At 37.0% G+C, this 16,094-nt stretch overlaps 1 protein-coding gene across 2 annotated transcripts in view; it reads right to left on the reverse strand.

The window, feature by feature from the left end:
- Window positions 1-3,979: 3,979 nt before the first annotated feature.
- lrp5 (low density lipoprotein receptor-related protein 5) overlaps window positions 3,980-16,094 on the reverse strand; it is a 54,635-nt gene continuing 42,520 nt past the window's right edge. The window contains exons 11-24 of one of the 2 annotated variants that reach the window (XM_079603532.1): window positions 15,075-15,301; window positions 13,353-13,537; window positions 12,927-13,250; window positions 11,832-12,028; window positions 10,978-11,180; window positions 8,654-8,844; window positions 6,996-7,205; window positions 6,236-6,361; window positions 5,900-6,136; window positions 5,538-5,648; window positions 5,191-5,424; window positions 4,945-5,087; window positions 4,683-4,780; window positions 3,980-4,506 (exon numbers count right to left, since the gene is read on the reverse strand). In XM_079603532.1, the coding sequence (XP_079459658.1) occupies window positions 4,245-4,506; window positions 4,683-4,780; window positions 4,945-5,087; window positions 5,191-5,424; window positions 5,538-5,648; window positions 5,900-6,136; window positions 6,236-6,361; window positions 6,996-7,205; window positions 8,654-8,844; window positions 10,978-11,180; window positions 11,832-12,028; window positions 12,927-13,250; window positions 13,353-13,537; window positions 15,075-15,301 (2,748 nt within the window). In that variant the 3' untranslated portion in view covers window positions 3,980-4,244. Of the gene's footprint in view, window positions 4,507-4,682; window positions 4,781-4,944; window positions 5,088-5,190; window positions 5,425-5,537; window positions 5,649-5,899; window positions 6,137-6,235; window positions 6,362-6,995; window positions 7,206-8,653; window positions 8,845-10,977; window positions 11,181-11,804; window positions 12,029-12,926; window positions 13,251-13,352; window positions 13,538-15,074; window positions 15,302-16,094 lie in introns of both variants that reach the window. The other variant, XM_079603531.1, reaches the window with a different exon arrangement.

Raw genomic sequence — 16,094 nt, forward strand, 5'->3', positions numbered from 1 at the left:
CTATCTTTCTTTTGTTTTTATGTATTTTTGTATTTTTATGTTTTTATGTTTCTATTTCTTGCGCCCTTTGATAAAATATGGGTCAAAAGGTCAGGGCTCCATTTTAATGCTCTATAGCCTGTCCATAGTGCAGACAGGCAATTACGGGGTTAGTGTAGCATGGCAAATAGGATCTGACATATGACCCTTATGGTAAATGTGAGGCATAAATCTACAGCATCAGGCTGTGGAACTGATCTGTTACAGCTGATGACGGCTGTATTTCAGACACGCAAGATCTCTTTTCTGTTGCATGTTCCATAATCATAACAAAATCTGCAATGGATTCATTGTATAGAGTAAAAGCAGCCATATTTAATGTGTTTCACATGTGTCAAATTATCCCTATGATTCCACTGTGTTTCTGATTACGGACTGCCACGAGCTGACGTGGGTTTCTAGGATAAAAACCATGAATTTACTGAAGTGGTTTTACTCTGTAAAAAATCAAACATGTGCATATAATTGTCTAACAAAATCCTGCCTCTACTAATCAAATATCATGTCATGAAAGTTGTGTAAAATTAATGTTAAGAAGCACTGTGGGCTTTTGGGACTGTGAGAAAGATGTTTCTCATGCCATCTTTCATCAGACAGAGGCAGTTATCACGATTACACAGTTCGGTCAGGTATTTTGTTCTCTTCATATATCTTCTGAATGTACTGTCTGCTCTCAGATGAACAACACTCAAAGGAATTAAACTTGAAGCTCTGCACAAGAATTCCCTGGAGAATTGTCAAGGGGTTATTAATCACAGATTAGTTTGCATGGTGCTTATATACATATTGGGCTCCAATTGGTGTTATTTTATTTAAATTTGTGAAAAAAAGAAAAAAATATATTTTTCAACGTTTCAAATTTTCAACGTTTTTTTTTTTTTTCTAATCTAATGTTTATTTTATTTTATTTAGGTTATGTTTTAGATTTTTTAAATTTGATTTTAGATTTTACTTGTTAATGTAATTTAACACATTTAAATAGTTTTAGAATAACAACATTGGCTCCAAAAAATTGACCAGACCTAAAGAAAGTATTTTGCTGTGCCTGATTGCTGACTAATAAAAAAATATAAAAAAATAAACTAATATATATATATATATATATATGAAACCAGGCATTTTAGGCAAAACCGTGGCCTGCTACACAATTTTGTTTTCATAATCAGGAGATCCAGGATGTCGTGTGTTCTTTCCCTCCTGACATGTATAAACCTGCTCTCATGTGCCTTTTTTCCAAGGCGTGTTTTTAACTCCTCTACAGGGATCATAAACAAAGACAGACAGATGGGTACATGGAGGGGTGTCGACATCTCCCCACCCCCTTCAGCCCAGTCAGGAGCCTCACAACATGTGTTCACTTCTGTCAAGTGCTGAAGACAGTCCTTTAAGATGACAAATGAGAAAGCGGAATGTACGTGTAGTTCCCAACTGCTGTAAAGTAGCATTTGGTCTCATTTTTTTAATAGCCTTTGTGAAGCGACATTTGTAATACATTCATAAACTGATGGAAACGTTAAAAACATTTATTCAAAAACAACAAAGATGCAAGGGCAAATGTCATTCAAGAGAATGGTATTATTACAGGTAATAAGAATGTTTTCTAAAGACTAAAAACTAAAGGAAATATATTTTAAGACTTTCCATATAGGAATAAGATATTAATATAAATATGAGAGGGGAAGAGGGCCATACCAACCTCATTTGTGTTTTTTTGTTGTTTTTACCCACATGAGGGCAGCAGAAGACAAAATGTCTGAAATCCCGAACCACTGGCAGTGATCGAACACAGATTTATTTTATTACCTTAACACGCAATTCCACTACAGCAATGTCACATTCAACAATAACATTTCATAAAGCTCTGTTTGGAGTAATCCAAAGTGTTTCTGCATTCTTAGTCATGTTTGTTGGTTTACCTGGACTGGGGCCGTGCTTGCCTTTTTGAAGCCGCGGGTGGGCTCCTTGTTCACTGTAAATCTAAGGGATTTTTTTGTATAAATTATGACAACATATGTTGTTGCACTGCTTTAGCTCATCAAAATAAGTTAAGCAATTTATTTTACTTTTTGAAATGACTTGATTGTACTTCATTTAAAGGCAGCAACTTTTTTTTTTTTTTACAGCTTATGAGACATAATACTGCATTAAAAATCACCATGTTAAAGAAGACAATATGGCATTTCTTAAAATAGAACCTTTATTATATATAAAAATGCTTTTGATACAAAAATTGTCACAAGTGTGCATTATATGAGGCATTTTTGTACACAAAACAAAGACATTGGTGGTGCACCGAAGAGCAAAAAGCTCCTCAGCGAGAGTGGATGGTACGATCTAGACAGATTCAGTCAAAGCGCTGACCTGCCAAAGTGGTATAAAAATCCTAATAATCTCCATTCAGTCACATTCACGGTGAATAGTGTTACCTTGAGGGCATTTTAATGAGATCCATAACTCTGGAAAATAATTTGCATCACATGTTAAACTGGTCTTTGCGGAGCTTCCTAGAATGACTACTTCCTTTCATCTAATATTTGCCTTAAAAGACATTGCTATATGTCTTTTTGTATGGCTATCTGTAAAAACAACTAATGTAATCAATCTGTGAAACTCATTTAAGCTTGTAGTTTTTTCTAGATCTAGAATTCTAGTTATGCACATGTAATTTCCTTAAGTGCTCAATTTGGCAAAGAGAAAAAAGTAAATTTTAAACACACATACATGACATTTCAATGTGTGCTACAAGACGTTTTAACCTAAAAAACATCCTCTCCATCGAATTAACGTTATAAAGAGGGAAATACAGTTTGATTCTTCAACTTTACCATGGGGGGGGGATGGGGGGGTCGGAAAATTGCATGTCATGAATTAAAAAAAGCAGTTTGTTACCATAATATTACAGTAAAATTAACCACATATCCTTGTGTTCAAATCATAGCTTAGTTTTACTGTTGTATTATTACTATAATTATTATTGTTTAGTTTTTTACTAAACACCTACAATGAGTTCAGTCCATGAGATCTGATCAAATCCATGTAGTTCACTACAAAGCAGGTGACTTTCCGCTTCTTTAAAGGGATAGTTCACTAAAATGAGAACATTTTGTCAACATTTACTTACACTCTTGCTGTCCCAAACCCATAAGAGTTTCCTTCTTTTGTATAAAACAAAATGAGATGTTAATCAGAATGTCCAAGCTGCTCTTTTTCATATAACGAAAGTGAATGGTGACCACGGCTGCCAAAAAAAGGTAGTTAATAATTACTTGAATTTCACAAAGCTATCGTTTGGCTTTAGAAGGCTCGTTGACTACTGTTATGATGCTTTTACAGTACTTTTTGTTCCCCATCTACATTCATTATGGAAAAGAGCAGCTTGGACATTCTGCTAAACATTGTCTTTAATGTTTCACAGGGGAAAATGTCATACAGGTTTGGAATGACAAGATTTTTAGTTGAACTATCCCTTTAAAACAAGACTCCTTCAAAGCAATGGCATTTCACATCTTTTCACACATTTTTCTATAAGAGATTAATAACAATTTTACAATGGTCTATGGTCAGTTCTCATTATATAAACAAAACATTTTAGCTGGTTGTTTTCATTTGTCATTATGTACAGTAAAAGATTTATGTACAATAGCAGCAAACACACTTTTGGTAAACAGGACAAACCAAACATATGCCTGGAATAGTATCATATTCACATAGAACATAATCAAAACAACACCTCATTGCCATTACGAAAAACATTAATTATTTACTTAATTACACATATGTACAACTCCTCTGCAGCGGATGATTTTGGTGTTATATTGACGATTTGGTTCGCAATTAAACTTCTTTATAATTGGTATTATGAAAAAAAGATGATTAAATCATAACCATCCTGAAACAGTGACACGGTTGCATTTCAAATCATATTCTTACATATTGAAGATCTTGTAGTGATTGGGGGAGGGGGGAGGTTGAGGGGGACGGACGATGACTTATAAAATGTCATAATATAATTAACTCGTGCAAGCCTCGTCCTGTCACGACCGCTGTTCATGTAACTCTGGGTGAAAATATCCCGGAAAACGTTTCCTGTTCCTCCCGAAAAGCTGAAATGTTTCTTGAACAAAGCGTGTGGAAAATAAAATAAAATCTTTGTTTCTTCTTTAACTATTTAAAACTATGTACAGAGCGTGGTGGTTTGCCGGGTGTCATGAGGAGTCTGTGCAGGGCGAGGGGGGCGGGGGGCACAGGTGGAAGTAGCTGCGCTCAGTGGAGGGCGAGGGAGGGCAGCTCTCCTCCGCTGACATGTACTGGCTGCGGGGCGTTGGGGGCGGGGGGTACGGGTCAGAGTCTGAATTGAGGTCCATGTAGTACTTATTGCTTTTCCAGCGGCTGGTGGTGTAGTCACTGTCACACACGTCTGTGCTGCAGGGGGTGGTGGGGGGCGCGACCCCTCGCATCAAATATGGCCTGTCAAGAGGAAACACTCACAGATCAGTAACTTGGAGACATTGAAGCTATGTATCCATCAGCACAGTCATATATTCAGCCATCCTTCTAACTATATATATATCCATCCATCCATCCATCCATCCATCCATCCATCCATCCATCCATCCATCCAGGATCTCTATACCAAAACCCACCTGTAAGACCTGGTTGTGGAAGGGCTGTTGGACGAATAGAAGACTTCTGCGTTGTAAAGCGAGCGATCTGTGGCTGGTGATGGAGGAGGGTTGAGCATCTACACACAGATCAGGAAAAAAAATATATCTATGGTATTAACAACAATAAACCAGACAATATAAAATATATGAATGAGCATTTAACTTAAAATACAAAACCCTTTTTTCATAGATGGAATTAAATAAATAAACACTGACAATAGACTGATGAATATTACAGTACCTGCGGATAGAAAGCTCCTTTTGTGCTGGAAGAGCTACTGGATGAAGCTCCTGTCACATGGTTTCTGTCGTAGAGAGGCGCCCCACTGCTGCTGCTGCCCATGAGACTCACTGAGCTCATCATGGACTTCCCACAGGAAATACCTGTGCCACAGCGAGACAGACTCGTCACCCACAAGACTCATCACAGGCAGAGAAATGATTCACTTTAAGAGACCGCAGCAGCTATCAAACAGTAGACCTTTACCTGTAAAAGTACCGTGCTGTGAATTTGTGGGTGCGATGAAGTTGAGGGGCACGTGAGGGGTCCCGCTGATGTACTCGTGGGGAAAGCCTCCGTTGGGGCCCTTGTAATGGCGACACACGACTCTCTGACACACAAAACACATGCCTCCCATCACAAAGACAGAGAGGATGATGCCGATGACTGGTCCGATGGTGCTGGTGTGACGCGGAAGGTCGTTGGGGGGCGGAGGGAAATCTGCGAATAAACCAAACGGATGTTTTCGTCTTGCAAGCATCATTACAAACACCAAGTTATGCATGCATGGTCAAACACCATATGCTTTTTTTGGTATGATGTGGTCAACGTACCACAGAAAAGCTCATCAGATTTGTCTGTGCAGTCTGCGAAGGAGTCACACTGCTGTTTCTTCAGGATACACTGGTTGTTGCCACAACGAAACTGATTAGGCATACAAATGGCTGATGGGAAAAAAGGGAGAGGACAGATCAGAGACGGCCAATTAAAACAGCTTCAGTGATTTGTCTGACTGACTGGTGAGTTGTTTCAGAATAATTGTACTGATTCACACAGCAAACTATTGATTTATATGAGCTGATTTAATTTGAAAGTATGAAAGTAATTCAAAATGCAAGTTAAATTATTTTTGCACATCCTTTTGAAAAGGAGAGTTGCTTGTGTTGCTCTTTTGCTGCGGAAAAGTTGAACGTACTGTCGCAATCCAGTTCATCAGAGCCGTCTGCGCAGTCTGGCTCTCCGTTGCAGCGCAGCTGAGAGTCCACGCACTGGCCTTTGTCGCACTGGAACTGGAGTTCGGAGCAGATGGGGCAGTTCATCTCGTCGCTGTGGTCTGCGCACTCTGCGATGCCGTCGCAGCGCCACGCCATGGGGATGCAGTCGATCTCACCAGTAGCACAGGTGAACTGCTCGCTAGAGCACGTGGGAGGCTCTGATGGAGGTTATAGGTAAAAATGCGTTTAACAGATACATAAAAAACGGATTAGTGCATTTTTGGTTATATATACTGGTATATTTATGCCTAATGTACCTCCGCAGCTGAGCAGATTTTGAAGCAGCACCAGGTGCATGGGACAAGAGCAGCGTGGCGTCCCGTCACCCTTAGCGATGCAGATGTGGGAGCAGCCTCCGTTATCACGGGAACAAGGGTGGGATGCTGTGAAGGAGATTAAAGAACAAATTATACTCTTTAATAATAGGAACTCTGAAGCCATTTGGACATTAACTACATAATTATAAAGATTTTTGCCAGCATATGATTTTTGCAGTATAAACAAGGTGAAATGCAGGTTAAAACAATTACTTGCACAAACATACATGTGTTTTGCTGGCATATGTGCATATATATATATATATATATATATATATATATGATAAATACTTTAATATTTATACAGCATTCTTAAATAATTAATATTTTAAATATATAAATATTTTAATTTAATAAGTAATTATAATAGAATAGTATGCTAGGTCCATTCATTTGAATTAGTCCTTCTTAAATGTAATTAATATTTTCAAAACATCTTTACATTTTTATATATATGTTAATAAGTAAATAATAAGCCAAATTGTATGCTTTAAATTTATAATATCTTTATATTTGTATACTATAGTAGATCATTAAATCAAATGGGTAAATAACTTGACATCTTATATTCTGTACACCATAAATCATTATATTAAATTATATTATATTATGCACAATTGCACATAGTTCACAAAGTTTTGGAACAGAGCTAATGATTTAGTCAAAGAAATGTAAGAAATGTAAGAAACTGTGAATTTACCAAACTCGTCTGGTTCCATGTACTCCACCGCATGGATGCTGGTCAGGTACTGGAGTCGCCCCTGAATGCGGGTCCTCTTCTCTCCGGTCAGCTTGTCCACGCGCTCGATCATCTGCTGCTGTTTGTCGATCCAGTACAGGTGATCGCCCAGCACTGTCAGACCGACAGGCTGAAGGATGTTGGAGTCCTGAAGAACGATCCGATTGGCCCCTGGGAAGCAAACAAAGAGACCCGCAAAGTCATAATTCAGGTTTTCCCCTGTGTCACGCTATAAATCATATTTATTCAGCCTTTGTGTTGGTCATCTGGCTGCGTAGGGATTCTGTTGCGCAAGGAGATTAGCCGTGGCTTAAGGTGTGATCATCTGTCTCATGCTAACATCAAACATCAGAGCTCAGCATCTGGAGAGACTTTGGTTACTGGCAACTCATTGGAAATAAGAAATCAGACAAGTCAGTGATTTTCGGTGACAAAGGGACTTGAATGAACTATGTTACAGTCCATCAAATTCTTCATTAGAGTTTTGTCAATGTATAGGCCATGTTTAGACAACACAGACTATACGGTTTTGATTAGTTTAGACTAGGCGGTATTGAACATATACAGCGTAAATCTAGATTGAACCTGGCCTGTGCTCTGTCTGTATTTGTTTGGTTTCCATAGCTGTCATTTGACATGTGTAGAGGATCAAATCTGAGTGGAGAGGTCAGAAAGTTGTCCTTATTTCACATGGTGTTCCAGAATACTTCAAAAATGATCGCAATCAATTTGGCCGCGGGCGATGCAATACAAGACAGGAAACAAAAACATTCTGAGCATGAGATTCGGTGACATGATTACGTGGTGAGGGAAAAGACCTAATCTTTCTGGCAAAGCTTTGACATCAAAATTGGTCTTTAAAATAAACGACTAACATTGAGTTGTATGGGAACATTTCATTTTTCTAATTTAAGTCTTAAATCAAGACATTTGGTGGACAACACAATGTTTTTTTTTTTTTAATTGTACAAAACTCAACTTTCACTCAAATGCTGATAATAAGACACAATAAATTGTTAATTTAGTATTATTTATTATTTCTATTCTAACATATTTAGCTATATATTAGCTATATTTAGTTTAAGTTTAATTAAATTTAAGTAAACCTTAAATGTTTTTTTTTGTGAGATTTGATTTCAGCTTTATTTTTTATAGTTCTAGTTACCAATAACAACACTGATTGTTACAACAGTTTATTGGCTGATTTTTTTTCTATCTATTGTACTGGCTGATATTTGACATTCACAGTAATTAGCTTATAAAAAAATATTCAGATAAAATAGTGTAGATATTTTAATATTGGGCATAACAAAATAATTAATGGCTATTCACTATTGGCCAGATTTTTTATATCATTGCTTTCCTACTTACATATTTTAAAATTAATATAATTGTTTTAAATCAGAAAAAAATGCAAAACAGAAGCATTTTCACTTGTGGATGCATATATTATACAAATAAAAATAAATATAAAAAATACCAATAAAATAATAATAATAATAAATATATTTTTTTAGTTTTATATTATTATTTTATTAATTGTATTAGATAACTGTTCAAAATTAAGTTTGACATACAAATAATATTTGAAATGCAAGCCAAAATGTAATAGTATTTACCAGACAGGTCACTGCTCTCAATCCGTTTCAGGTCTGCATCCACCCAGAACAGCTTGCCCAGCTTGTTGTCCAAAGCCAGTGCCACGGGGCGGATCAAACCGGTCGTGAACAGGGATTCACGCTCCGTCCCATCCAAGGACGCACCTTCGATTTTAGCCGAACGATCCTGGACAGTAGTGAAATACATGTAGCTGTGGGGGAAAAAAGGTTTGGAAGTTACATACCATTTCCCAAATGAAGTAAAATGTAGTAAAGGCAAAGTGATTTTAATTGGATTCAATAAACAACATCTTTCAAGATGTTTTAACATCTAATAAAAGTGTTTGTAGTAATGTATGTTATTGCGTTAAATAATCAACATGTGATCTGTAGGCTTGGATAAACACTCATTTGTTGAACAGAAAAAACTACTTTGATGGGGCCATGTTGCTTTGACTGTGTGGGAGAATTGTATATCTTCACACATCACAAAAGCCCTTTAGCCCTAATGTTATGTCTAGACTAGTTTCTGATAACTCTCAAAGGTGCGTTTGCTCCTTTGTTTTCAGTTGCTGTCTGAGAAACACAATTTGCATCTGTAAGCAATTTGGTTCGGCTTAAAAATAAATAAAAACTGAACAGCGATAGACGCCAATACAGTGTCTGAGTGTCATTAAAAAGGAGAAAATATTACAGCTAAAAACAGTTACTTCTGGGAAAAGTCTGGGGGCGATATACATTTTATTTGATACATTTCCAATGCTAAGAAGGGGACAGAAGAAATGAATAAACCCCAACATTGGTTTGGCTGATGGATCTGAAGATGCCTTCTCTGAGTCAGAGCACTATGGAGTGTAATGCACTCACTAAACATCTGCCAAAGCCTGACTTCAGTGTGGGGAATGTAACATCACATATTAAATTTCCCACCTGCATGTTAAACAAAACCTTATGCTAACATCTTTGAAGATGTTTTGATCCTGAACGATCTGAAAAACTAGGTAAAACAATGCTTCATTAATTTTACGGCATTTTGAGTTGTCATCTGATCTGGTTTTGACAGCATTTTGGATCCAGATCCACCGATTAGCGAAACATTTCTTTAATCTGTGCTTTTTTTAACATCAAGGTGATTATCAATTATTTAAAACACAAAACAAACCATAACAGGCCAGTGTTAGCTGAAATAAAAATATAAATTAGATTAAAAACTTTAGTTGTATATTATTTAACTATATATTAACTTATATTTAATTATATTCAAACAAAAATATAACTTTTTTATACTGAAATAAGTGCTAAAATAACAAATTCTTTACACGACGACACTGAACTTGTAATGCGTTTTGGCTGTTCATTTACATGACAACTGCATTTTGGGGGCCCGAAAAAGGGTTTCAAAGTGCAAGTTTTTAAAACCATATCATTATTGTCTCCGTGTAAGCCACAAAACGGATTTGTGAAAACGGTGACATCATGCGCATGCATATAACGTGTTCAGTCTATAGGTGCCTAGTGTTCCTTTACAAAGTGACATCGCCAACTACTGGCCTGCCAGGAGAATACAGTTCTCACGGATCCGTGTGAACGGGGTTCGAACACTGCCGCCTGTACGCAAAAAATGAAACATTTTTACGTTTTTATTATATCGGTGTCATGTAAACGTACCCTTAAAAATTAAAAATGACAAAAGCACATAAAATTACTAAAACGTGAACTAAAATTAAAACCCTGACAGGCATGACAAAGCACTAATTCTATTCAGACATCTACAATTTAGGGATAAAATGTGCAACTAAATCTAAGTGCAACAGTGAAAAAACAAGCTTGATCTCAGACACACAAACAAACATAATTCTTCTATCCAGCCACTATTATGGGAGAAGTCCCCCTCCACCCCACCAAGAGAGGTTGAGACATAAATAGAAAACCCACTGATGACGGTCACACTAACAATGGGACACACAATTACAGTGCATGCAGCCAACGCCTGTGCTTGGTCGAGCCGCTAGCGAACGCCGCAGCACGGGGACCACAGAGGGCCATCTGTTCCACATATTTGGCTATTGGAGAGGCCTGGATGGAATCAAGAGTTTTCCGACAATACGAAAGCAATGGCGAAGTGCGCCGTCATTAGGGTATCCAGTTCTATGCTGTAATTTCAAGTCCGCCGGCCATATATCAATAAACAATTGATAAGGTGTTGTTATGTTTATGAAAAGGAGCCAAACCAAAGCTGAAAAACAAAATCTGGCCCTGAGGTTTTGGACTGGATGAGCAATAAAATTGAATGCAGGTTGTAATAATCATGCCCTATACTTTATTCTGCTAATTAATAATCGTACCCTTTCTCAGCGTTCACCACAATAGCACGTGGCTTGTCCACATCGTCCTTCAGGACCTCTCCGATAACGTGGCCGTCCATGCCATGGATGTTGATGGTGTTGGTGCTCTCGCAGGTCCAGTAGACGGTGCGGCTGTAGGAGTCCAGACTCAGGTCATGAGGCTGTTTCGGGTGAAGACTGGTTGGGGTCATCACCGTGGATGTCTGATAAATCAGATGACATCATTTTAAATTAGGACTGTCAACATTTGGTATGCTGAATAATTTAATTGATCACAAATAATTGCCTATCAGTATGCTAAAAAAGAGTCCCAAAATGAAGAGAATACAAAAGTGGATCCGATATTAAGAAATGGTTTTAAATAATAATAATAATGAATATATCATAACTAATATTATTAATAATTTTTATATTAAGAACAACAATATTTATTATCAACATAATAATAATAAATGAAAATATTTCTTTTAAAACTGATCCAAAAAGTGGATGAACGGTTTTCAAATAGTAAATATTATCATCATCTATCATATAATAAGAATAGTTAATATATTAATATTATTAATAACATTTATCATCAACACAACTAAACATGTTAAACTAATATATATATATATATACACACACATACTTATTTTGTATATTTCTTATTTGAAAATGATACATTTTTGTATTATCTTCCTTTTGGGACAGTGATGATGATGATTATAATAATATAAATTATAACTATTATTGTTTTAACTAAATGTTTTAATGTAAAAACATAAGAAAATAATAAATATTTGTTTCAATCAGAGCAGTTTAGGTGAGTATTATAATCAAGTTACATCAAAAGTCTCTGATTGAACGGTCACCTGAGTGCCATCATCCCGGGCCCTGCGGATGTTTTGTCGGCCATCCACCCAGTAGACCAGGCGTTCCAAAGGGTCAAAGCTGATGGCACGCAAGTTCTTCATAACGTGGATTGGTAGAATCATGTCTGGACTCTGTTCTCCCAGGACCATTCGACTGATGGAGCTCTTCTGGCTGAAGAGCAGGAAGCTAGAGGGCGCTGTTGAGCAAAACAACAGGGAGGTGAGGATAAGGAATGAAAACTAAGTTACAAGAGCACAGGTCAACAATGGACAATTCAAAGCCAGCTCCATTCCTCTGATCAGAAGGTGAAGGTCAGCTAAACACAATCATAACTAAACGCAATCAGCCTTTCCCTCCAGGCAATGAAAGAATGAAGAAACAAGAGGGACTAAAACAAGTAGAAACACACTAGCATTGCCAAGAAGACCTCTGCACTCTTGGCCAAATGCTCTCACCGGGCTCCCTGGCGTGCTTGTTTAATCCAAGTTCAGTCATTTTTAAGCTTATAAGGAATTAAATGCATATGACTGAGTTTTGCATGGCTGGAAGCCATTGTTTTCTAATGCCATTTCAATCTGCCAACTGCATCTTAAAACCCATGACTCACTTTAATGGCAGTAAAACCTAGTGAACTTTATGGCTGAAAGACCATAGATTACTTAAGCCCTGATGGCTGCTAAAATATAAAAACTCAAAACAGTGCGTTTTAATCAGGGTTTGACAATAAGGAAGGACACTATTATTAAATAATAATCAGTAGTACTAGTAGTATGATAAATAACAATGATTTGTAGTTGTATACATAAAAACATTGTATACATAATAATAATAAATGCATTGATTGGATTTTATGCAATAATTGTATGCAATAATATTTACATTAATTATAAAATATTGAATAATAAACAATTGTTATAATTACATTTATTACTATTAATAGTAATAATACATTTAGCAAAAAAAATTGGCAAGGCAAAACAAATCTTAATTACCTGCCTAAATTGTTGAGTGCAAAAATAGTTAGAAGCCAAAGGAGGAACAATGATACAAATCTAACAACACTGAACACTTTATATGTCTCGTTTAAAACTCACAGCTGCAGTTGCGTCCGTTTGCCTCCAGGGTGTAGTGGGAAGCGCAGCGGCACTGGGCTCCGGAGGGGGATGCTAGGCAGAGGTGGGCGCACTGGCCGTTGTTCTGCGAACACTCGTTGGCTCCATCTTGTCTAGAGGAGTGGAAAACCAGGATGTCCATGACATACTCCAGGTGCCCCTGCACCACGGTTCGGTTCAAGCCACTGCGCTTGTCTGCCCGCTCAATACTGCGCAGGTTCCAGTCGGTCCAGTAGATGTAGTCGCGATACTGGGTCAAGCCAAAAGGATGAGGAAGATCGTCGGCCACTATCTCCCTCTGCAAACCTGAGGACAATGCTTTTATAGTTTAATAAAGGAGGTAGGATGGTGTAATACGGTCTATGATTCAAGAGGCATTTATGGTTTTCAAAAGCTATGATTTGTCACCTTGCATGTTTGTAGACTCAATCATGCAGGTGTCCAGGTCTGTCCAGTAGAGCCGCTGGTCGATGTAGTCGATCGTAAGCCCGTTGGCCCGGCCCACTTTGTCTACTAAAGTCACGATGTTACTGCCGTCCATGTGAGCGCGGGCTATCCTAGGTCGACCTCCCCATTCAGTCCAGTACATGTACCTGCAAACACAAATCATTTACTTCACTGCATATCTAACAAAACTAGAATCAACTTTATCAGCCATCACACTGACGGATTTGATTTATTTTGATCTGCTGTCCCTGGGCAGGTTGATATTAACAAGAAAACACATTCTATAAATCATAAATATTACATATACTAAATATAAAATAATAAATGTAAAAATAAAGCTATTCATTTACTAATCATAAATATAATTATAAGTATATAAACAATATAAATCATATAATTTATTTATTTAAATTAAAGACAAATAATTAAAATACAAATTTTACTAAATTACTAATATTTATTTATATGTAATATTTTAAAATAATATCAATATTTATTAATTAATTTATATATAAATGAATTTATTAAAATATAATGAATGAATGAATAATGGCTACAGCAAATAAAACTAAATATAAAATAATACAATAATATGTGCACTATATTAATTTATATAGCAAATAAAAATTACTAATAAATGAATAGTTAAATATATTTATTTACATTTAAGCATTAATAAAAAAGATGACATTCATTTTTAGACAACGAAGTTATTAATGCTTATTTATACATAATATTTAAAAAATATGACTTATTTAATATATAAATTATGTTTAATCTAGCTACAGAACCAAAAACATAAATATAATATTAACAAATAAATATATAATAATACATAAAATAATATATACACTATTCATTTGTTGGTAATTTTATTAGTTATATAATTATGAACTATATTTATTAACCATACATTAATTAATAAAAAAACGTTATCGTTTATCGTTAAAAACGATAAATTAATAAACAATAAATTAATCATATTTATCAAACAACTAAATAGATAAATATTTAATCTAACAAAAGGAAATAAACGGTAAAAAAAAAAAAAGGAATAGGAGGGCTAATCTGCCTGCGTCAAACAACACAATTGTTACTTTTCCCCCCATTGGGTAAGCAAGCAGTGAAAAGCACACGAGACCAATCCCTCAACCCACTCATTACACCACTGGGCTAAGAGTCAACTGAGTCAACACCTCTCAGTGTTAAGGTAAGAAGAGACAATGCTGAAGAATGTGTCGGCTAATAGAGGCAGTCGTGCCTCAGAAGCCACAGGAATGCCTGCTGGGCGCTGGAGGACATGACTTCACTCCTCTGAGCCACACGCAGGGGCTGCGGCATGTTGGCACTTGTCTTCTGCCACACATACAACTTGATGCCCTGAGGAAGCACTGTAATACCAATAAGCGTGTCTGTGTTTGAGTATGAGAGTTAAATCAGATATTTTAAGTAGTGGTAATTATCGATTAGCATACTTCCAGAGGGCTAAAAATTGTAGGAAGCCTATGGTTAACCATCACAGATGGATGGGTGAACACTATGTATGCAGTGCAGTAGTGAATGTGCAGGATGGCAGACACTAGGTTGAAAGAAGTACTTGGCATTCAATGAATTTAAAGGGCACAATTGCAGCTACAAGAGTCAGAGTCAGAGCAGGACAGACTTTAAAGCCAGTGATCTTACCCATTGGCAGGGTCCAGAGCAAGAGAACGAGGGTTATCCAGGTCTTTGCAGACCAGCACTTGTCGGTACTGGCCGTCCAGACGGGCCACTTCAATTCGGTTGGTGCCGGTATCTGCCCAGTAGAGGTTTCGACCCATCCAGTCCACGGCCATTCCCTCAGGATAGTCCAGGCCAAACTCAATGACTGGCTCAACCAAACTGCCATTCATGAAGGCTCTGCTGATAGTCTGAAGCAGAAAAGTAATCAAGTGACTAAAGCTAAAAGCAATAAGAACAGCCAATTCCTTATAAAACACAATGTTTTCAGTTTCCACTCTATTGATTAGTAAGGTTTATGCCAGATTAGATGCATCTTCTAACAACAACCATATTCTATCATAACCATTCTTATGGTTTTATTGTTACACAAGGCAAGATTCTTAAATACATTTAAAGGGCCCCTATTATAGATTTCTGAAAATGACCTTTCATGTAGTGTGTAACATAGCTCTAAGTGAATGAAAACATCCAAGTTTTACATCTGAAAGTTCACCGTATATAAAGTTATTGTCTTTCAAAAGTAAGAGTGGACTCTGAGTCAGTTAAATTAATTGTTTTTCAAACGAGTCATAAGCCGTTTCGTTGTGACGTCAAGGCGAAACATTAGTATATTGCCCGCCCACTTATTGTGCGCAGACACCAGGGGAAACGTAACTTTTGCGAACTCTTGTGAACTTTTGCACTGGAGGAACCTTTTCATAGTTCCTAGAACTATTGGCAGATACCCACTTTTTGGCGTGTTCGCACCACAGGAACTGGGAAGGATTTATTTCTCAGAACTGCTTTTCGGGGTTCTTCAGAGTAGGGTCTAACCCAGCACGATAAGAACAATCAGTGACGTAAGTGTATTCTGATGGGCTGAACCGAACGAACACGAATAAATTAATGGAGAATGGGAGCGCTGTGGGCTCTGGCATTCTCAGCACAGTCAAAATAAAAGTGAATCCAGAGTCACTTCAGAGTTCCTACTAGCGGTGCGAA

Source organism: Phoxinus phoxinus (assembly GCF_949152265.1).
Source record: "Phoxinus phoxinus genome assembly, chromosome: 25".
NCBI lineage: Eukaryota > Metazoa > Chordata > Actinopteri > Cypriniformes > Leuciscidae > Phoxinus > Phoxinus phoxinus.